The 24,628-nt window shown below is 39.6% G+C and overlaps 1 protein-coding gene across 1 annotated transcript in view; it reads left to right on the forward strand.

Moving 5' to 3' along the window:
- The window catches only part of galnt1 (UDP-N-acetyl-alpha-D-galactosamine:polypeptide N-acetylgalactosaminyltransferase 1), a 55,394-nt gene that overhangs the window by 12,045 nt on the left and 18,721 nt on the right, over positions 1-24,628 (forward strand). The window contains exons 2-4 of the mRNA XM_061716764.1: positions 6,319-6,430; positions 22,136-22,275; positions 22,363-22,531. Coding sequence (XP_061572748.1) covers positions 22,137-22,275; positions 22,363-22,531 — 308 coding nt within the window. The 5' untranslated portion in view covers positions 6,319-6,430; position 22,136. The remainder of the gene's footprint in view (positions 1-6,318; positions 6,431-22,135; positions 22,276-22,362; positions 22,532-24,628) is intronic.

The following is a 24,628-nucleotide window of genomic DNA, read 5'->3' on the forward strand; positions in this document are numbered from 1 at the left end:
TTCATTAAGCCCATCCATCCACTCCGCTTGTGCGGAGCCTTTCTTAATCAGAATGGGCCTCTGTAGTGGCAGCGTGTTGCAGCGGTTCTGTCAAATTATGCCTTTCTTTATATCTGCTTGAGATTTTTTTACAAAGGTTTTATCAGTTCCAACTATGATTTTTGAAACTTTTCTCCATGCTGGTTTGGTACCTGCTCTCTCTGGTTGATTTCTAATGTTAATTTAGACACTTTTTAACTTTTGTTATGATGGGTTTCCATTGCAACTGAAAGTTGTTTACATGTGAAAGCAGCAGATTAGCTTTTCAAAGACCAGCTAACAAGGGGAAAAAATACCTCAAATGCAGATGAGGATGTTGAGCACAAGACAAATGAATGCTTTTTTCCCACCCCCCTCAATCATAATGTGGGGTCTGAGAGATCCCTGGGAGGTGGGATGGATGAGCTTGTAATGCTGATAGCAGACAAGAGGAGTATTTTATTTTTCAAGATGTAGCTATAAGAGCGTGTTTTGGAATGCAGCATCTCTCTTCAAGGATGGACAATACAGGTTGAAAAAATACTTCAGAGAGTGCAACAGAAGTGGAGTAGGAGTGCTTACAGGCTGTGTTAACAGATGGTGTTACCCTGAACATGTTATTGTGAGGGAGCACCTCTGCATCCCAGATGTTGAACTGGTAGACGTAAGTGTCTGCCCAGGCTATGTACTGAGAAAGTTCATGTGTGATACCTGCTGATACTGTTGTTGCCAGGCAACAAGAGAACACTCCAATGCCTTCTTGACGATGTCTGCGGATTTCAGCCATGCCTTTTTCACATCAGGCTTATTTTAGTTTAACTTTATGTTTTACTTTCTCATGTATACGACAGAGAAATTTACACTGCAACAATAATAAATAAATAAATAGAGTATTGTTCATTTCAACCACATTCAATTAATATGACCTGGTGGGATGGATAATATAGGGGGATGGAAAATATTTCAAGTCTAGCCTGATTATCCTACAATAAAGCTCGGTTTTAAAGCAGATTAGTCATGCATGGAACATAGCTGAACATTTACAATCGACAATGCCTGATTGGAGTTTATATAGTATGACATGTTTGTGTATGTGTATATATTGGAATACTGACTGGCTATCAATCTTATTAAATATAGAGACATAGACCAGGCCATTTTAACTAGTCCAGTACTCTTAAATTTGTGGGGTTTAATTTGCACAAATGATAGCATAGGCATTTCATTTCATCAACTTACAGTTACTGATTAATAATACAGAATGCTTTTAGTTTTTGATGAGTGGCTTTTAATGGTTTTGTTTGAACACTGGAAAACGCTTCTGTCTTCTTGTTTTAATGTACAGAGCTGTATTTTGGTCATCGAAAAGACAATCCAGGAGTTTCCTACTTATTTATATAATCTTGACATTGACTACGTTTACATGCACTCAATAACCCTTTTAAAACCCGAATATTGGCAATAACCCGAATTTGCACGGCCATGTAAACACTTTGAATAACCCGAATTTTGACTGCAAGTAAACGTAGTCAGTGTGCCTACTGAGCTTTTTTGTAGTTACTAGTGCTCTGCAATTTTCAGTTGTATAATTTGCATTTCCACAGAACAAAACTAAGGTAGCTAAATCATTTCTCTAAAGATTTGAAAATAAGCACAAAAAAATAGAATATATATTACAATTTGAATTTGCCTACATCTAGCAATCCTGACCTGTACCCACGCTAGTATTGTTAAAACAATACCAGTTTTGTAGGTACTACAGGATGGGCAATTACTGAAATGATCTGTTGTCCCAGGACCAGACACTGCAGGACACCCTCAGATCTTCTTTGTCCAGACGCTGATTGGTTCGACCTCTCTTGCGAGCACAAGGAGCACATGCTTAATTTTAAGGAGGGGGTCTTAATGTTCTGGCTGATCTGTGTTTGCCAGAATACATCTAAATTATAAGCAACAAATATCAACGGTTTTCAAAACCAGTTGTCACAAACCCAGGTTTAGCAAAATAAGACTTGAACAGTTCAGCTTCTTTGCGGTAAGAATCTTTTTTGTGGACCCAAATCAATCAACATGAAGTTTGCTTGCAAAGTTGTTTGTAAATAGGACACAAATTGTAAAACTAAGGCTCTTTGTCAGTTAAGATAATGAAGTGGCACATAAGTTCCATCCATTACGTCATTGATTAATTTAGCTTGATGTAAATATATTCTATCGAAGTTATCTCTGTTTTTTATTGTGCTTTGTAAAATATGTAAAATGTTAAGTAATGTTTTTGTTCATAAATCTGGAGAAAATAACATTTTAGATACTAAAGTTTTTAGAAACATCTTGTATTGGAAATATGTTGAGTCCATGCTTCCACTTCCACACAAGAGGAGGTTACACACTTCATGGAATTACGAGCTTGTCTGTCCTGGATTGGGAGGGTTTGCCGGCAGCGTTTCAGCACACAGCTGGGGGGCATGCATGTACTAAAGCTTGATCCTGTTAATACGGCTGCTAGCCAGAATCACAAGGTTCCAGATTTCACCAAGGGACAGAGAGACAGATAGTGGAGTTTTGGGCTAAATCTGTCCCATATAATCACTTAGGACTCAGATTGGGAAGGGTTTGCGTGTGTGTGTTTGAGTTTGTGTGCGTGCCCGTCTTTTCCTTACTGTCATCCTTGTTAACAGTGTTCTAGCAGCCCGCTGTTCTGTTTCCTGTGTTCTGTGCTTTTGGTAAACAGGATGCAAATCTCTATCTTTCTATTACTCTCTTCTTTTCATCTGTCCTTTTCTGTCTGTCCTTTGTTCCCTTATGCTTCTCCTTCCTTCCTTGCGTCCCTTTGCTACATACAGTATATCTAAAAAGGGACAGGCTCCCAGCACATGTCATGATTGTGTAAAGAAAAACAGCCTGTTGTCTGAGCTGTTTCATCCAAGATAACTGTGACATTGCGGAGTGTCCACGGAGGCAGGACCACCTCTTTCATATTTATTTTCTACATGCTCTACTCCTGATATTCTTGTTTATCCTACCCACACTTTTAATGGAAAGCGGTCTCAAATGGGGGCCTTTGGCTATGGTTACTTGTTAAAGGTGTTGACACCACTGGAGACAGGAGGTGTTTGATAGAGCAAGAGGTTGAACAGAGGCCTGTAACGAGGAGGGGAGGCTTGGCACAGTACAGTTTGTTGTTGCTAAGACCAAATATGTCATCTTTGGACTCCCTCTATTACAACATACGCTAGGAGCAGAATCACATAGCACATACAGAGACCCTTACTGGGAACCATACACACACAAAAAGCTTCATGCTTTATCACACACTCTTCCTTTCCTCCCTCTACCTTTCTCTGGTAGTTTTTAGAGAAAGAGTGGAACAGTTAGGTTTAAAGCTTGGACATGGCTGGTTCGTCACAGGGTGTTCACTCTGAGCTTGGGCAATTTTGAGAGACTGATTTAACTGTTTTGTTAGATTTAGCTCTATGCACACTACCCTTCAAACTGTCCAGAACTAAGGTTATTTCAAAGTCTTTCTTCCTTGTTCAGCCTCAGCCCTGCTTTAAAGTCTCATAGCCCCTTCACTTTTGCCTGCCAGTTTACTTGCAAGGTGTTTAGTATGTTCAAACATGCATAAACCTTTCCAGAAGGGAAAGCTTGTAACGTTTTGCAGATATTTTTTTTCATTTGTCTCGCAATGAGCCCCTCCTCACCTCTGTATTTGTTAGTCTGCCACAGTCACTGGTATTTTGGATTTATGACAGGAACTACGTCGACACAGGCTGAATGGAAAGAGGCCTGTGTGGGAGAAGAGACTTTATGGACTAATAACAAGGAGCGTTATGTAGGCACAGGGATACAAGCAACATTTGGGTGGGACGATTAGGGCACCGCCTTTTGGCGACCATTATGTGTTGATGCACAGTTGGCCACTGCTTAAAAGGAATAAAAGTAAGGAGAATAAAAAAAAGAAAGGGATAGACATAACTGTAGCTGAGTCTTAGGGAGTTAAAACTGTCTATCTTTACTTCTTACAATTTCTATTCTTAGGATATCTGGAATGGAAACTACCATCTTGACATTTGTGTTTTTTATCCCAAAAGTTTCTAAAAACTTGACATTGAGGTTCATTGCTTAACTTTGAGGTCATTTTTGAACTAGTAACCACTGTGAAGGCCAAACTCATTCACATCTTCTTTTTAAAATAAACTGATTAAAAATGGCCACTTAAATTAAATTTGAGTTTATTTAGCTTTTATGCATCAGCACAAGTTCCATTTTTATTATATCCTGATCTGAGGATTTAAGGTTCTGAAATAATCTCACAGCAACAACGGTGTATCACGCTCGTCTGGCTGAACCATGATCGCGTTTTTCCCAAGGGAATAAAAAAAAAAAAAAACAATTTAGAATTACTCTCAGGTCACACATTAGTTTGTTTTGGTATTGCAGAAAAATATTTTGAAATGCTTAAATTGATAAAATGCATAAAACATTTTGTCGTGCACAGTATTTTAACAAATATAAACATTTTCTACCGTGGATCACCATCAAACATTGACCATAACTTTTAATTATGCTCAGTGTGAACTATATTTTGATTGGCTGATAGCCGCAGAGAAGTGAGCAGAGAAGTTGTGGGTTCCAGCTGTGCTGAAAGCATCATCTTAATCCTAACCACTGCAGCATCATATATGAATTGGTTGAAAGCCATCCTACTTGTGAAAGCGTCAGCCTTTACACCAACCTTTGGTGGTTTTAAAGTATTGGGAATAGACTTAAAAATTAGTATTTAAAACACATTCAGACAAAGTTAAGATATATTTTTTTTTATTTGTTGAAAGCCCTCAAAACTTTTCTGCTGCACTAGAGACCAGATTAAGACAGCCATGAAGTTTATCCCGCATTCATTTACTTTTCTTTTTGTTTTTAATTAAAAAGTGGCCCATTTGCATGACACTAATTAGGCAAAGTATTACCAAACCATGGTGCAAAATGTTAACGTTCTCATTATCTATATCTTTATCTGTATCTTTATCTCTTCTCTGCCTGCCTCACTCACCGTGTGTACCAAGTAGCGCTCATACCGCTTGAGGAAGTTTGAATGCAAAACAACCACTGCAGATAAAAACGAAAATGATTTGCTATTTACACTGCATTCGTTGTTTGTGGATTTGTAGGTTTGTTTTGTGACTGACGGGGTAATCTGTTGAGTATTTATAGAATCTGTTGTCTGTCCTGCTTCCAATTTGCAGGTGGATTACGTTCCACTTAAACTTCCAGGTTTCTGTGAAGAAAAGAGCAAATAGGCAGCTCAGAGTGCAGGTTTAAGACAAAGAAAGAAGTATGGAGGAGATGATACATGATGACTCACCCAGGAAGAAACCAGCGGATACCTTTGGTTGCAAGGATCCTCCACAAACTGGTGCTTGCCTCCGCTGCAGTATACCTTCCTCACAGTCACTAATGCAGGACTGTGTGGGCTGGCAGGAAGAGATTTAGCATATCACGCTTGTGGTAATACCAATGTAATACATTCATATACTCTATGCAGGCTGGCAACATGAAGTCCCAGAGTGCCAGGATGATGACTTGGCTTTAAAGTAGGCCAAGGGCCAGATTGAAGGACACACAGAGACACATACACATAAGCCCACGCTGAGTCTTTCTCACACACATCTCTGTGGATTTTTCAAAAATAGCAGATTAATCGAGTGAAATGAGCAGTTCTGGGAATTTGTCAGTTGTCCATCCCTATTTCCATCTCCCCCCCTACATCTCTTTGTCATCTGCTATGCACTCTTTTTATCCTGTTTCAAAGCTACCAGGATATGTTTGGTTAGATTTGACCTGTGGGTGGACAGGGAAAGAATGAGGATGATGGATTTATAAAACGATGCAGAAGGATACAAAGGTTGAGTGACAGTTCATATATACAACTTTCCAAGTTTTCTGTTCAGACATTTTTGGCTATGAAATGTTGGTTCCAATGGAATCGTTCTTGGTGATATGGTCACTGTTTTTATGTTAATTTGAGTGGAGTGAGCGCTATTGTTGTGTGTGCACAGCCAGGAAGCGTGTTTGAGGATATTCAGTGGTGGATGATGTTTTGTGTCCGGGAGTTGTGGTCAGAACACTTCCTGGTCTGAAAAGCCCAGCATCCCCACACGCTGTAACTTCATGTTAGATTAATCAAAAGCTTGTTCAAAGTCTTTCCTGACACCCGGTTTTTAAGTTTTTTTCCAGCATGCATGCTGCTTTTCAACATCCTTAGTGAAACAAATACTTATAATCTGTCTTTCTTGTTTCTTCCAGGAGCATGTTTGAGTAAAAAGTGAACGAGGAAGAGGGATCTCTGAGGCTCCCCCTTTCCACTGGTGGAGCATCCTGCACATTTGACCAGAGACCCCTAAAGTCCCTCGGAAAGGTATGAGTATAGAAATGATTGTGAACAAGGTCCGAGTGTCAGAAATGTGGAAATGGATAACGCAGGTGTCTCTGCTATAATGAGCGTTATTGACCAGCACACAATGATATCAATACATGAAGTGGAGAAACATATTCAAACAAAGCACTTAGGCTGTACTGGCATTGTGGAGTTGTTTCAATGATTCCTTTCAGTTGTTAACCGGAAATGAAGGGTTTGAAGAATAACTAAAGATGACCATCATTATAAATATGGTTGTAAATGTGTAAGGAAGCATCTGGATCAATATTCTTGAAGAGTCAACAGTCATCTTGAAGTTACATTTAAGAGTCGTGATGAATGTGGGGCATTAGGAAATTCAGACGAATTTAGGCGCTCTTTGGATTCTTCATTGTTCCTGGGAGGAAAGAGCCTTACATGTCTCATTTAATATACAAAGTTTTCAAAAGAGAAGGGAAATACATCAGGAACTGAGTTAGCAGGACTTATTTTGGTGTTCAGGGAGGGTCTAAGTAAACTGAGGGGGATATGATGGTTCTGAAATTATTATTTTTAATTAATTCCAGGCAATACTGGTTTACAAACAAAATCTGTATGAACTTGGAAGACATGTATACAGATACTTCAACACAAGCTAAAGTTTGTAAAAATAATCATCTCCACCATAAAATATTAAACTGTGTATTACAAAATATTTTCTCATAGATTTTGACATAGATGGTGAAGAGCATTCCAAGTGAATAAAGTCACTTAATTGATAGAAGCAAGTCAAGATAAGACAAAGAAGACCAATTTAAAAGGTATCCAAGTATCCAAAAAGTATAAAAAAAATCTTTGACTTTTCATTAAGTAGCTGTGAGTTACCTGTAAAATAGTGGCTCTTACATGTGGAGACCAAAACTGGCCTCCAGTTCAACAGCTGAGGACAGTTGTGATCTCTGCATGTCAAACTGGTCTGGACTTAATGTTTCATGAAGGACTTTAGTGAGGGGTCTTCATGGCAACGGTCTTGGAGGTCATCATATCAAAAGAACTTCATTGCTCACACAGTGGCACATCAAAGCCAGACTGTAGCCTGCCCTTTGGTGTGATGATGCACATGGCTGATTTTGCTTGATGAAAGGAGGGAGAGGCCTTCAATGCAAACAACACAGCTCCCACAGTGAAACATAGTGGTGGGAGCACAATGCTGTGGTGGTGTTTTGTCGCATCAGGTACAATACCTTTGTTTGGGTGTTTGGGATCATGAAAAGTGGAATATATTGATATCCTAAGAAAATGAAGAAGAGAAATCCATTGGCAGTGTAGCTGTAGGTCCCCGGTGAGTTTTCCAACAAGATGATGATGAAAAGCTTCCATTTATATTTGTCCAAATTATCATTTGTGCGGAAAGGTTGAGGCTTTTGTTTGCTTTCATAAACGAGTCTAATCATTTTTACATTAATTGTAGACCTTGACACCAGCCAGAACACTCAAAATTCAAGTTGCATTTTGGACCAAAGTCTTGTCTGAAAAAGGTAAAGTAAGTTGTAATATCCTTAACTTTTTTTTTTACTTTTTCTATGTTCTGGAAAAATCCCAGAGGAATGTTGATGTGGATAGTCGGCAGGAAAAACCCTGGTGTGATGCCAGAGCCTTGTAAATTCTGCTTGGTTGGCATTAGCGGCCGTAGAAACGGTAAAAGAGTAACAACGATAACAGAAGTGCAGTTCAACACTTATCAAACATACTGTATCAGGCCAGATACTGTACAAATCTGCTGGGTTTCCCTGTTACGTTAGTTAGATGAAAGCAAGTTCACTGTAGAACGAGATGGAAAAGAAGATGAATGAAAGAAATATGTGAGTTGTTAAAAGAGCAGTTTTAACATGTTGCAGTTAAATAGAGCAGAGAGCAGCAATCATGATACTGTGGTTTATGTCGCCTTAGTTTTGCTATACTTAATTAATTTTTAATGCATGTGCCGTCTGAGCTTGAGTGTGTGTCTGGTTTTCTGTTGTGGACAGGCAGCTGCACTCTTCAGCCGTTAAGGGAGCACCAGCTGTGACAGTAATGTGTATTGATTTTGGCCAAAAATGCCCCAGTGATTGGAGCTTGGAGTGCGTAACTCCACATTGCTCCTGAGCCAAGTTTGGCATTGATAATCAGTTTCTGCTGGGACTTTTGCGCTGCCGTTGGCACTTTTCTGTTTTACTGTTTACCTTTTTTACACTGAGCTTTAAAAAATGGTATTGACCGGCGCGGTAAAAGAAAAGTGCTATATTGATTGCTGCAATTAGTTTAAAAAGAATTCCAAAGAAATGTTTATTATTTTTACAAAAAAACATAGTACTGTTGATGTGAATTAAATAAGCTAATAATATAAACAAATATTTAAGACTTTAAATGATATAGATTAAGATGGAAAAAAAAAGCATTTTGATAGAATGATTAACTTAAGGTAAATTTGTAAAATATTTTACCTTGTGATATTGCAGTTCTGTGCACTTGCAACAGCAGCTCTACTTCTGACTGGTTTTACTACTTTTATGCATTCGGTGATAAAAGATACAGCTAGGACACATCATCAGTGATTTAACTCGGGCTTGCTGGGTGTTTGGGGTCTTTTATCAACCCAAACACCCATACCCAGGCAACCAAACCAGAGCTGATGAGACTCCAGCCTGTGTCCTAGCAGCATTTGGCCACAGATCTGGCTTTTTGATTCAAAGCCATCTAGTTTCTTTTTCTGCAGCTTCAGTTGCATCTCAACTGGCTCACCTACTTCCTACGTTTTGGTCCCAAACACCTTGGGAACGGATTAGATGAAGTTGCGTTAGCATCCGGTACAAATGTTTGAATCCTTGAAGTTATTTTTGATCAGGATTTGTTGTTTACCCAGCATGTTAATCAGGTTTGTAAGACAGTGTTTTCATTTCCGTAATATTGCAAAGATTAGGGGCATCCTCTCCAAGACTGATGCTGGAAAACTAATTAACCTGTTTGTCACTTCTAGACTAAAATCTTGTAATGTAAACTTGGCACAAAAACTAAGGAATTTTTTGTTTTGTAGATTATTTCTTTGTTATAACAATCCTTTTTGGATGGAAAGCCTGTTCATTTTCCTTTCAAATGGTGCCACATTTGTAAGGAACATGCATTTTTGGGATGAGCAACAGAGCTGAGTATGTGGGTTGCACCCATGAAAAATTCTGTTACTTGCGTATAAAGTCCTAAAAGGCCTAGCTTTTGTTATCTACAAGATCTGATAACACATTATGCTCCTAATAGAGCTCTCCGCTCTCAGAGTGCAGGTTTACTTGTAGCTTCTAGACTATCCAAATCTAGATTTGGAGGACAGGCCTTCGACTATTAGGCACCGTTATCATGGAATCAACTTCCAATTTAGATTAAGGAGGATGACACCACATAAGACACCACTTTGTCTAATGTACCGTACCATGAAAATATATCTGTGCCTCTCCTCACTCGGTTCTTCATTCTCTTGTTTTCCTCCACCCGGCTGTCCTTCAGCAGGAAGGTCCACCCTTATGAACCAGGTCCTGCTCAAGGGTTCTTCCCTCCTAACAGTGTATTCACACCAAAAGCATCACAGGCTGCCATTCATTTTCTATGAAAGCTCGCTGCAAGAGGCGTCAGATGCGTCCAGAGCGTCAATTTGAAGTTGAGAGAATCTCAACTTTATGCAAATGAGCAGCGGCAACGCCGAGGCAGCGTCCAATCACAGACCAGGTTCCCAAAGCAAGAAGCCTCAATGTAGGGTTTGGTAAAACTTCAAAGGACAATGGAATAAATTGTTTCAAATATTTTATCTTTATTTTTAAAGAAAAATAGCAAACAAATTTCCCTATTGGGAATGAAGTGCAATTGAAATCCTCCTTGAGTTTAGTAAAGTGACAACATTTACAATCTTCTTGACCAAACAAAGATGACTAGACGAGCTCTGTCTGGCTGCAAAAAAGGAAAATCGATTTTCCGATTTTCCTTTTTTAACATCGATTTTGATTAATAAATCCGATTTTAGATTTTAAATCGATTAATTGCACAGCCCTACCTCAATGCACATTGTACTTTCGTGTACACACAAACGTACACTCACTCACATGCATACATGAGCATAGCTGTGCACCAGCAAACTTATTTTATCGGGAATTAATATATTTCATCCAGCAAACTGACATTTTGCTAGTTTGACTGCTGTTTTTACCTGAACTGCTCATGTGAAACACGTAACTGATGGTTGAGGAGCTGGATGGTCTGAACAATTTTATTTTCTATATCAATAGAACGCAAAATAATAATAAAAAAAAAACATGCTTATTAATCACAAAACACAGTTTAAACAATATGACCAAATCCGCTACAACGATGCTCACGGATAGTTGCTGTTGATCCAGGACCAACCTTGTTAAGGAGATCATCAAACTCACTCTTGTCTATGTGGAAATAACGACGAAATATAAAGAAGGCTTCCCAATGTGCGATCCATGCTAAAAGAGGAAACCGAAGATGTGCACGCTATATATAGATATATGTAGGCTATATACACTTTTTCCCTCAATTTCTGCAGCGCAGCTTGCAGAAATAGCAGGCGTCGACAGGCGTTGGCAAGCAGCACGATGCAGGCGTCCTGAGCGACCACAGGCGATTTTTGCTTTCGGTGTGAATCCACAGTTAAGGGGAGTTTTTCCTTTCCACTGTTTGACTTAAGGTTTTTCTCCCACTAGGGGAGTTTTTACCTGCCATTGTTTATGTAATAATTGTTCTGGGGTCATGCTCTGGGTCTCTGGAAAGCACCTAGAGACAATTTGTAGTGTAATGGATGCTATATAAATAAGATTAAATGATGATGCCCAGCATCGTGAGCACTTTGCAGAGGGATTGCCCTGCACATCATTTGAATACCACCTCACAGCGAGTCACCAGCTTTCTTCTCGCACACTTCCACAAGCTCCTGGTACCTGTCACACGTCCTCTCGCTGGCCCGTGCATGTGTTTCTCCCAGGGTACTGTGAGCTCTCTGTTGATCAGCTGTTTGGTGGAATGTGATGCAGTAATCATGTCTGTCCAAATCCAGGTTGATGTTAGGCTGACTGGAAACTTTAGCTGTTTGCCAAGGTCTACCTCCAATTTCCAGTCAGTAATGGTGAAGATGCCTGGGCTAGGGTGGGTTGTGCTCCCAGCTTCGAGGAATTTTGTGGTCCTTTGCTTGTGGTGGTATTTGATGGTGTTGATGGCAGTTATGTTGTCAGCAACTACATTGAACAGCTGGTCATGATACCAGCAAAAACATCTGTCTCCAAGGGCTTCCCTGGATTCTCTGTTCCCGAGGGTCTCTTTTTGCTGTTTCTCTTTTAGGCTGCAAAAACCTTCCCTAGGTTCTTGACCGGCTGCCCTTTGATGGGTGGAGAGGTGGCTCCAGCCAGAGAAACTCAGAATGTGTACACTATTTTCCCTCTCTTGAGCACTGAGGGCATTGATATTGCTGGTTCAAGGCTTTCCCACGCCCCTGTGATGTTCTTTTCTCCTGGTCAGTCTTGGTGATGTGATTGAGATACTTTCGCAATCCAGGAATGAGTGGACACTGGAGTGACCATAATTGCCCAAAAGGGTGGAGCTGAAAAGTAAAATGTAAAACTTGCGAAAGAAGAAATTCCTGCACTTTGACCAGCACAAACTGGTTGCTTTTCCTGGGTTATTGCCAGTGCATTTCAATTGGTTTGACTTTTAAGAAGTGGTCTACTGTTTAATACACAGTTTATTCTGACAGAGAAGTCAGTTTGACTTCATCACAGACCAAGTTGTCTCTTTTTCTGTAGCTCTATGTCTTAATTGCATTATTTGGAGTTTGTGACTGGTGCCTTATTCACTACATAGAGGAGCATTCACTAGCACTGTCCGCACATGTTTATATATGCATGCCATGGCATTTATTCTGGTTTCCACTATTATTTATCAATACCAACAGGCAGCATTCATTCATTAAAAATTTGACAAATAATGAGCCAAATGGTTTCATACCACAATCTCAACATCATTACAGAAGCTCTGTTTTTAAATCTTCTTCCAATTAGGCAAATGGATGTAAGCCTGCAGCATGAGACAAATGACATTTGTGTCACTGTTAGTACTCGTTCACAAGTGTCACACCTACTGGTGGCTATGTTCATGTTTCATTTTCAGCTCACTATTACACTATTACACTGCAGTCTAAACAATGATCACATTGATCAAATTCTTTGTATGCTGCTGTGGTGTAAAATACAGCTTCTGCACTTTCACTTTATTAAACTTTTTTACATCGGCAGAAGTGGTCTTAAGTTCTAGTGGACCACCAGTAGATTTGTAAATAGTCATGCTGCAGATAACAAGATTTTCATTTTTTGCAAATACATTCAGAGTCAGTATTGTGCAGAATGTCTTTGTCATGACGGGGCTGAGTAGGACCAAATGCAGGAGAGATGATGTGGAAAATCCCAAAAACTGGACCGGACACATGGAGGTTAGAAACAGTACAGACCAGCAGGGAGCAAGAGAAAGACAAGACAAGATATACACATAAGGCTTGATGACACACAGGTGCACACGATCAGGCCAACACACAGGGGGCCTGGGTGCCAGTTTGAGCATCGGTAGGGAAATGGAGACGGGTTGGAGCACATCTGGGACCTCTTCAGGAAAAGGGACATGGTGGGGTTCGTTCAGGACCACCCGTTGAACAGGGACAGGAGGGGCCTGAATACTCCTGGGCCCGCCGAGAGCCCGGCACATTCCCCAGAAGTGGGTAACCTCTTCCTGCCAACCCAGCATTGTCAGCTTCGCCTCCCAGCGGACGTACTCCCAGGAAGTGCTAGTCTCTCCTGCTGGGTCCATGTTGGCTGGTCCGGTCTGACACGATGGGGCTGACTAGGACCCAGATACAGGAGAGACGAGGAGGCAGAAGTTCCCAAAAAATGTTGCTGAGCTGCTGAGCGAGATTTACAAAAAAACAAGAGCATGAATTTTGAAAAATTCAAAAACCGGACAGGACACGTGGAGGTTGGAAACAGTACGGACCAGCAGGGAGCAAGGGAAAGACAAGACAAGATATACGCAGAAAGCTTGACGAGACACAGGTGCACACATTCAGGGCAGGTGGGAACAAGGGAAGTCAAGAGATAGGACAGGGTTATGATCTGATATGAATCTTTTTTTTTAACAATATTTTTTATTGAAGTTTAACAAGCATATCAGAACTTATGTCAAATTTACAAACTTTTTTTCCACATATATATACACATATACCCCCTAAAACAATCACATAAAAAAAAGACAAAGTGCTGTAAAATTAAAATTAAAAAAAGGCAGGATCGTACATTCACATCGCCAGTGTAAGTTTTGTTTTGTTATTCAGTGTTATCCATCTCGTTGGTCAAGAAAGACATAAATGAGTCCCAAACATCCATATATTCTTTCTGTTTACCCTTGACTATATAAGTCAACCTCTCCAGACCAAGACCCGTCATCAGCTCCTTCTTCCACAGTCCAAGTGATGGTGGTTCAACGTTTTTCCAGTGTAGTGCAATCACTCTCCTTGCATGGAGAAGTCCAAAATCAGTCATCTTTGATTGCTTTGTTGTGTTGATCGTGTCTTTGGGGTATATCCCAAGTATGCAGACTTTTGGTATCAAAGGGATGTTACATTTGGTCATCAATGACAAGCATTTGACGAAGGGAAAGACAAGACAAGATATACGCAGAAAGCTTGACGAGACACAGGTGCACACATTCAGGGCAGATGGGAACAAGGGAAGTCAAGAGATAGGACAGGGTTATGATCTGATATGAATCTCTGATGTTTTTCCACAATCAGCTTTGTATCTCGGCCACTTCATGGAGAACTACAGAGATGGGACTTCAGGCCACATTGTTTCATTTCACTTCCCTAATATTAGCCCATGCCTCGTTCTGCTCCATTTGAGAGGAATTACGACCGCTGAGGAAATCAGTGATCCCATCAGTGTTGTCTTGGAAACTGTTGAGCTTATCAATTTCATATTACACAAGGACGTATCAGAGACTTCTACTGCACGGCTGTTGGATTTCTTGTAATGGATGCTTCATACAGCAGTGTGTCTTTGTAGACTTTATAGTGGAGAAAGTAGTTAACATAAAAAGGCATTTGGCTTTGTAAAATAAAAACCGTGCTGTACTTAGATGAAGCAAATAAACTTCACCAGCTGTTTGTTATACAAATTAGCAGTTCAAACACTTGTATACTCCTCTCCCTAGCACTCATATTAAATCCCTCCCTTCCTCTAAATGTCCTTTGATACATATAAACAGAAAATCCCCAGAAGGAAAGTGCCCCAGTCTCAGTTGTAAAATGTGAAACAAGTGAAGCTCTGGATCGTCTTACTGAGGTTTTTTTTTTTCCAAGTGGTTCTGAGAATCCTTCTCTTGGTTGTGCAATCTCTAAAGGGGGATTAAGCTTTTAGAGAGAGGGAGAGGAGGGAAGGCTGAAGAGAGACACAGAAAAAGGATGTGAAGGGGGAAATTGTGTTCTTGTAAGGAAGTAGTGATGGCAACCACTCTTGAAAGACAACATCACTTAAAGAGGAACAGGAGAGTGGGGGGCTGGGTGACTGCTAAAGAATGTGTGAGATGCCCAGAATGGAGATGTAAAAGAAAGATTGAGGGAATGTGATATGTTAATGGATCAAGGAAAGTGCAGTGATGGAGGGATAGAGAGCTGTGTGTCTGTTTAATGTCATATAGACCCGGGCTGTTTAAGGGAGACTTCAAAGAAACTAGTGTTGAGCCTAAACTTAACTGGCACACACTCGCACACAGAAATCACACACATAGAAGCAGAGCCTGAGGCTGATATTAGCACAGAGGAGACCTGAGGTGTCCTCTGCCATGCCCGATTTAAAAATACATTGAGCTAAGAGGTATGGCTTAAAGACAGGAATGAAAACATGTTTATTCAACGAACATACATTTAAGTCACCTCTGCCACCGCAGAGAGTGCTGCTGTGTACTATTTTTATACTATTTTCCTCTTCGCTGCGATCAAACAGCAGTCAGGGAAACCAGCCGACATCCATCTGACAGCATTTTGAGACGACTTTGTGAATAAGAATGGGGATTTGTGCCTATGTGATGGCGCATATGCACTTCGGTATCTGTCTTCTTCTTGGATAAACGTTATGTTTTTGCAATATGTCCCTAGCTGTGCCTGTGCACCGATAAGTGTAGAAAGAAAGATATATATGTCCATATTCCTGCTGTGTTATCAGGATATATCTTCTACCTGAAAAGGTCGAGCGAAACTCTCAAATCCAGGAGCAATCAGAAAACCAGATAACAAAACAATCTGAGTGAGGAACGAATATCAGGCTTCCCACTGGTCTTGGAATTTCAGTCATTCAGAGAGGATCAAAACAATGAGACGAGCAATCTAATTCTCTCAGGATATCTCGAAAGTGGTGAATTTTTCCAGTTACTTAGGAAAATTGCAGTATGCTCAGATAGGTTTTCTAACCCTTTTCCCTACAACAGTCCAAATTGTAGTAGTAGATTAATAAGAAGGCAACAGAAAAAAATACATGGTCCTTTGTCACACATTTTGTGTACATGATCCGTGCGTGCGTGCGTGCGTGCGTGCGTGCGTGCGTGCGTGCATGAGTGTATGAGCGTTTGTGTGGGTTGTAACTATACTCAGCATTGTGAACATATGACCTTCACAGAACAATCGTTCCCTTTTTTGTGGCGGATGTAATTACAAGGAAATGCGATCTATTACATTGTATATTGATGTCCTTTTTCCCCTCAAAGTTATTGTATATTCCAGTTTGTATAAGGCTGTCTATGACTCAAAAGATGAAACGCAAATACTGAAAGTGGCCAGTGTGAAGGGATTTAAAATCAGCTGTTGGACTTTGCCAACAGACAGTAGTTTAAGAGTTACTTTTTTTAAAGTTTTGAAATGAAAAAAGTGTTCTCCTATGAAGATTTATAACCTAATGTATAATGTTTCACTTTCATTAACTTTATCAAAAACATGTGGAATAGTAAATTAATTGATTTCACTGAAATTTCTCTTTCCTCACTCTTCAGACCAGACGTGATGGTACTGCATATTTACTACTGGTTGCCTTTCACCACTTTCTCTCGGCCTTCCTGTGTGATTAAAATGAAGTAAAGTTTAAGAAAGAATCACTTGGGGCTGGGTGGCATGACCCAAAACTCACGGTATAAATTGAATCTCTTCACAGTAACGGTACATATCACAGTATAAATGTTGCGGTATAAAAATCCCTTAGCAAAGCTACATTGATTTAAAGAACAACAACAAAAAAATCAAAGATATAATGAAGTAAGGATAGCGTCTCAGAAATACAAAATTCTTACAAAAATAAAGGGGATATTGTACTTACAGTACTTCAAGTAAGAGAGGTTTTCTATGAGGCAAATGGCAAAAACAGTGAAAAGCTACACATCTACAGCGCTGTCGTAGACTGAGCCGGTGTTTGAGCTGAGTGCAGCCTCCGGCCTTCTGCATACAGCAGCACATGCTTCGATTTGAAAAGGTGAAATAAATTGCTCGTGTTTGTTGGCGGTCACAGTTACTCCACATCAGAGCTGTAATCGGGCCTTAAAAGTTGTGCCTGACCCGCCAGAGCCTGACGAATATGTTTTGACTGACAGTTTCTTAAAAGCCTGAACCCGATTACATCCCGGAACTATTCAAAAATGCTCATGCACAAAGCTCCTTTTCTCTTTGTCAAAATGAATAATTTATAGCCTACATGTCGCATCTTTTGTATTTCAAATAACCTACTGGTTAATAATTTTGATTGTGCACATGGTCAAACTTTTTCCACACCTCAGACTCCAATCAAGAGCTTAAATTCCGGAGCGTCTCCGAGACCAAAAAGGAGTATTTAATACTACTTAATAATTCTACTACACACACTTTGCAGATTACATTTTTCTGCTCAACATCCAATTTTTTAAACCCGAACCACATCCAAATCACAGATGTAGCACCGTTTTTATTTATTAGCTCCTCCTTCTCCGCCGTTCCTGTACATGCGGCCATCTTCACACAGAGGCAGGTGTGACGACGTCATTGATGGTAGGATGGTAGAGCAAAAATCTCTTCTGTGGCCAAATTTATATCGTTTCTCCCATCACACCGTGTATATCGCGGCCCTAGAATCACTTTAATTTTCCAACCAAGTATGTGTTTTTGTCAGATAACAACACATTTGTATCTGCTTTTGCTCCGTAATGACATAAAGTAAAAGATGCACTGATCTCCAACAACTAATGTAATTGTTGGACCATATTTACAGATATACATTTAAAATCTTTAAGAGTTCTTATCAAATAATCCTTATCAAACCAGCAATCAGAAACCATTGGCAAGTTGGAACAGCAGCTGACTGCGTAGCCATTCGAAAATGTAGGTAACTCATGCCCACAAAGCCAGTGAGGATTATAAGAGGTTAACAAATTACTGTCAGATAGTTTCTTCAATGAATTATATATCATAGAACTGGCAAATGTCAAGAGTAATGGAGGCCAAGTCAAGGTTTTTTTTTTTTTTTTTTTTTTTTTTCGTTTATTTCGGCATGTTTATATAGACACATTTCATCTCCAGAACATTATACATTGCATACTCAGCACATGACGAAAAGGGTACGGGAGAAGCTGACGCTTATCAAAGTCCCGCCCCGTAAAGTTTGAAAGCCAAGAAAACTTTCCTAAGGAGCTACTCATGGAGTTTCATTGACTGTGAAAGGTCTTCAGGGAGAATCCCATTGCAGAGACACTGGCACAACTATTACTGTCATGGAGGAAGTATTATAAAAAAAAACCTCTTTTGGCGCCAGGAAAAAAAATCTGAGCTAACCAGTTGCTACAAGAAACAAATTGGGCTGATTTTTGTCCCAGTTCTTCCCTTCCCACATTCCTGGATAATGTCCCATTAGTTTGTATCGTTTTTTTATTTTACCAGGTTTTCTCATGATTAGCAGACGTGTTCCTGCTCGAGAAATGTCTGAGCATCACCAATCTCTAATCATTACTATTCAAATATTTGCAATCAAAAATCTTTGTGTTCCAGGAGCAGCAATGAAAAGGATTCACATGATCTGTGAACGGCAATGTGGGGTGTAATGATGCTTAAGCAACAAGCCAGCTGATGGAAGAATGACGTATTATAAATGTTTGAAATTGTATTTAATAATGTAGACTCAAATGGTTTTACAAAAGATACAAAAAAAAAAAAAAAATTGCCAAAAAAATGTTCTGCGTTCTGTGATGGATCAACTCATTCTGTGACTAAAGTCTTTGGTTTGATGTCACTAAGAGATCAATCCAGCCTCTTTGGGAGGATTTTCTGATAGAAACATACAAACACTACAAATAGCCATTATTCTTGTTTCCTCTTGCCCATCGCCAATCATGTTTTTTTGTACTGAAATTGCCTAGTGCTAGAGATTTTTATTGTCGTGCTCGATCTCTTGTATTAAAAAACATCTGTTAGGATTTTAAAATGTTCTACGTGGACCAACTTTAAACAGAACATAAAATTCTGCTGGAATATGAAAGTGACCGGTAGCTTTCAAAGATACAGTGATGATTTGCTCGTGGGTTTCTGGTTGATATATATGTCAATGACTAGTTTATGTTCAAATGTTATTAATCTAATCTATCAACCCTGGTCGGAGCTGCGCAAGTGAAAAACACCTAAACATCCTTGAGGCATTTTTGGAAACAAAGACTGGTCACTGCTGAAATTGAGATAAAACCTTTTGGCAGAAATGAGCAAATTTTAATTTTGAGGAACAAGAGTGTAGAATCTCATAAAGACAGCATCTCTCAGCTTTGGGGTTGAGCTTCACGGGTAAGAGGAATGGATTCAATTAAAAAGCAGAAAATCTCAGAGGCCAACATCTCACAGTATTTTAAAAAGGTGAAGATGAAAAAGAGATAGCTTCCACAATAGGATTATGGTGAAAGTATTTTTCTCAACGAAGATTAAAATCCCTCAAACTGGAAGGGAAACACTGTTAGCGAGCGTTGGCTGCTGCAGAAGCCTGTGACAAGCAGGCCACTTGCTACGGGGTTTGTTTTTATTGCTGTATACGGTAGAAATAAGGCAATCGCATATAAAATATTAAATAGTAAGTCATCTTTAATGTATTGCATCTTGGAATTCAGGTCATTGTCCTTAATCTCCCCTCTGGCTCATTTTGACAAGAGGAGGTGAATTTGATCCTTCACCACAGGGCACAGAGACACTGGCACAACTATTACTGTCATGGAAGAAGTATTTTAACAAAACCTCTTTTGGCGCCAGGAAAACAAATTTGAGCTGACCAGTTGCCACAAGAAACAAATCGGGCAGATTTTTGTCCCAGTTTTTCCCTTCCCACAATCCTGGATAATGTCCCATTAGTTTGTATCGTTCTTTTTTATTTTGATTGGCAGACGTGTTCCTGCTCCGAGAAATGTCTGAGCATCACCAATCTCTAATCATTAATATTCAAATATTTGCAATCAAAAATCTTTGCGTTTCAGGAGCAGCAATGAAAAGGATTCACATGATCTGTGAACTGCAATGTGGGGTGCAATGATGCTTAAGCAACAAGCCAACTGATGGAAGAATGACGTGTTATAAATGTTTTAAATGTTATTTAATAATGTAGACTCAAATGGTTTTACAAAAGATACAAAAAAAAAAGAATTGCCAAAAAAATGTTCTGCTTGTGATGGATCAACTCACATTGTGACTAAAGTCTTTGGTTTGGTGTCACTAAAAAATCAATCCAGCCTCTTTGGGAGGATTTTCTGATAGAAACATACAAACACTACAAATAGCCATTATTGTTGTTTCCTCTTGCCCATCGCCAATCATGTTTTTTCCTACTGAAATTGCCTAGTGTTAGAGATTTTTATTGTCATGCTCGATCTCTTGTATTAAAAAACATCTGTTAGGATTTTAAAATGTTCTACGTGGACCAACTTTAAACAGAACATAAAATTCTGCTGGAATATGAAAGTGACCGGTAGCTTTCAAAGATACAGTGATGATTTGCTTGTGGGTTTGTGGTTGATATATATGTCAATGACTAGTTTATGTTCAAATGTTATTAATCTAATCTACCAACCCTGGTCGGAGCTATGCAAGTGAAAAACACCTAAACATCCTTGATGCATTTTTGGAAACAAAGACTGGTCACTGCTGAAATTGAGATAAAACCTTTTGGCAGAAATGAGCAAATTTTAATTTTGAGGAACAAGAGTGTAGAATCTCATAAAGACAGCATCTCTCAGCTTTGGGGTTGAGCTTCACGGGTAAGAGGAATGGATTCAATTAAAAAGCAGAAAATCTCAGAGGCCAACATCTCACGGTATTTTAAAAAGGTGAAGATGAAAAAGAGATAGCTTCCACAACAGGATTATGGTGAAAGTATTTTTCTCAACGAAGATTAAAATCCCTCAAACTGGAAGGGAAACACTGTTAGTGAGCGTTGGCTGCTGCAGAAGCCTGTGACAAGCAGGCCACTTGCTACGGGGTTTGTTTTTATTCCTGTATAAGGTAGAAATAAGGTAATCGCATATAAAATATTAAATAGTAAGTCATCTTTAATGTATTGCATCTTGGAATTCAGGTCATCGTCCATAATCTCCCCTCTGGCTCATTTTGACAAGAGGAGGTGATTTTGATCCTTCACCACAGGGCACATGCAAACATACATGTGCACATACAGCGTTAACTTGAGCAGGCTAAAGCACTGCGTTGTAAAGACATTGATGTTATTCAGCTAACCGACCCAGAAGTCTGATAAACGGTAAACTTGAGCAGAACCGGCAAATCCTCACTTCAGTTTTCTGCTGAGCACAACCTTTTGCATAGCTAGAATCCTGTCAGTTGGAATTTGGAAATGCTGCTCTGCATTTTTCCGTCCCCGAGAGCTGCCGAAGCAAAGCTGCCTGAGCTAAGCTAAGCTAGCTCGGCACAAACAGCTTCTTTTTTTTCCCCCTCTCTCCCAGGGGCATGAGAGAAATAACTGTGGCCAAATTAATTTTCTCCCCTCCGCTTGTGCTGCTGCAACCTGAGGGATCATTGCAAGATGGTGCAGAAGGAGGGAAGGAAAGGGGAGCAGTGGAATTTTAATGTGGCTGTCTTGTCTTTCACAGCCCACCAAAGAAAAGCAATTAGTCTCACAGCTCCTCTCTCTGCTCTGTGTGTGTGCTTACCTGTGAGCTGGTGCCTGACTGCACCCAACACTGAGGGTTTTGTGTGTTAGTTGTAGACATTATGGATTGCACATTACTGGGAATATGGCAACATGATGCAGTAGTTTCCATCATGTAACATGCCTAAAACCTGAATGCTGTTGAACAATTGTCTCACATAAGTTCATTTCTTCACTCCTTGATCGATGTGTTAGAGGTGTGTAGGAGTGTGTAGGGGACCAACAGGTGAAGCTCTGATAGAACCAATATAACAAACGGGAGACACTGAGGAGAGTCAGACATGGGAAGGGTAAATATTGTGTGGAGAGAGTAAAAAGGCCGTGGAGAAATGAGGAAAAAAAAGCTTGTGAATGTGTGTTTTGTACTTGGCCGCTCACTGTTAGCCCTTATGTCAGCCAGACCTCAATATCTGTCCTCCTCTCCCTCTTTTTTCCATTGCATTTTTAGGATGCGAAGGTTCGCCTACTGTAAGGTGGTTTTAGCCACCTCTCTGGTCTGGGTGATGCTGGACATGTTCATACTGCTCTACTTCAGCGAGTGCAACAAGTGTGATGACAAGAAGGAAAGAGGATTGCCCGGGAGAGACGGTGGGTGTTTATTTACAGATTTGCACATTAGATTCTACGTATTGTCCAACAGCACTTTGAAAACCTGTGTGCGTGTATCTACCATAGATACCTTGTCTAGACCGCGAGACGGGCCCGGTGAAGGTGGAAAACCAGTGGTGATCCCTAAAGAGAACCAGGAGAAGATGAAGGAGATGTTTAAGATCAACCAGTTCAACCTCATGGCCTCTGAAATGATCTCTCTCAATCGCTCACTGCCTGACGTCCGTCTGGAAGGGTGAGCAGCCTTCTAGAAACTATTAATCCATTTTCCCCCTTTGTTTCCCCCTGAACCCATTACAGTCCTCTTGGAACACTGTCATTGAGTGATGTCATGCGTTGTTGTTAGGGGTGTAACAATATATCGTGCCACAAAATTTCGCGATACAAAAATGTCACAATACGTGTTGTGGAGATGACAAAGTGTATCGCGATATTGGGTTATTAATATTAATCTATTGTGTTGACTAGTAACGCGCATCCGACCTCGCGTGCCGACCGCGACTCGACCCGCGGACCAAAATCTTACTCCGCTCAGAAGAAACTAGTACCGTTTTGCGGTCCCGATCACGGGACTCTTGGGGGGTTTTGAGCTCTGAACTTTTAAGTCTGGTGTAGAGTTAAGCCTTACCTTATTAAATTAAACCTTTTTGGGGTCGTGAGTAGGATATACACGGGACAACTTCTGCTGAGTTCGAGTGTACTTTAATGTCCCTCAACAGTGTAGGATTTTAGAGCATCAACACAGCACCTAGTGCTGTATCACTCCGCCCAATCTAAAACAGACTAATCACTACAGATAAACTGACTAGTGTCATTATAGTCCCTGATTTACATCAGAATATAAAGAATATATTTATAAAATAATGAACCCTGAATTACCAAAATAACCTTAACAAAAATAAATCTCCTCTTACACTTATAAGGTGAGCATGAATCAATCTTTTTTATGATGTAAAATTGTATGTATTTATTTAGTTTATTTATTTATTTAATTTTAGTTGTTAAATTTCTGGAAAAGAAAAAAGTCAAATCATACATGAGAGAAACTATTCAGTTTGTGGCAAAATATTTGTACTTGTATGAAACTGAAGATGCATAATGCAAACCTGACATTTACTTTTAGTTCAGTTTGTGGAAAATGGTTGGCCTGGCTTTCTCTTTAAAACTTAAACAGTTATAAAGCATTACAAACTGTAACAATAGGGCAAATGCACAGCATTGTTTTGTATTTTGTGTCTTTCAAATAAAAGACAATTTTTTCCAGTCATATGTTCCTCATGCAAGTTTGTTAAAAAAATACTGCTATAATATCGTATCGTTATCGTGACCTCAATATCGTGTATCGTACCGTATCGTGAGATTAGTGTATCGTTAACTCCTAGTTGTTGTGTATTAAAACCACAAACCCAGTGTCTAACAAAATCCACACCATCAGTAATGTAATTAATACTAACAGGGAGGGGGACGAGGATCTACATACCTGACTTAAACCAGGCCAGACAAGACAACATCAAGAACTACAATTCACTAATGATGTAGAGGAATATTCATATGTAACTGTCTGATTAAGATGCATACCAAAGTTAATAAGGCACCAATTTCTTGGCCTTTTTTTCTGTTTAAGGTCTGGTCCGCCTATTTCCTTATTGGATGGTTAAGATTTTCTTTCTAAGCATTAAAAAGCTTTTAGATGTTTTCCAAAACTGTAGAAGCTTGTAACTCTCGTCTCTGTCAAGGAGAGTTGAAAACATTGAAGTTTCTTGGTGGAGGTTTTTCATCAAAATCCAATAAAAAAAGAAATGACAGTGCATCATCCATTATGTACCTTTTCAAGTGCATCATCAGAATATTTTTCATAGAGCTTGAACTTGAAATACAGTGCTGTATTTTTACATGTGCAGATGAAAATGGCTAGAGCAGGTAATAGAAACAGAACAATCAAACTGATTGCTTTATTGGAAATGGCTTGCTGAAGGTTACACAGTGTGATGAAGAAAGTTTATTAAGTTTTTGCATAGCAATGTCAAAGTGTCTCCTACTTGAGTATTTTGGGTTTCACATATGTGAAACCTCTCGTCTCAGCTATAGAAAATAAATGATCATTCAGTAATAGGAAGTCTGTGGATTTCCTCACAATGCCTCAACATCTTGTTTTTGCTGATACAGTACCTGATAACAGACGTCAGTATTCTATCTAGCCTGAAAGGGTTCTTAGCCTTTGTTCACTTCATGACAGAAGACATGGTCAGTGGTATATTATTGTTTTAATTGTTAGCTTGTTTGCTGTCCCAAATATTTACATTTCTGCTACTCCAGGGCTGAATTGCTAGCT

The sequence above is a fragment of the Cololabis saira genome, chromosome 3, assembly GCF_033807715.1.
Source record: "Cololabis saira isolate AMF1-May2022 chromosome 3, fColSai1.1, whole genome shotgun sequence".
In the NCBI taxonomy this organism is placed as follows: domain Eukaryota; kingdom Metazoa; phylum Chordata; class Actinopteri; order Beloniformes; family Belonidae; genus Cololabis; species Cololabis saira.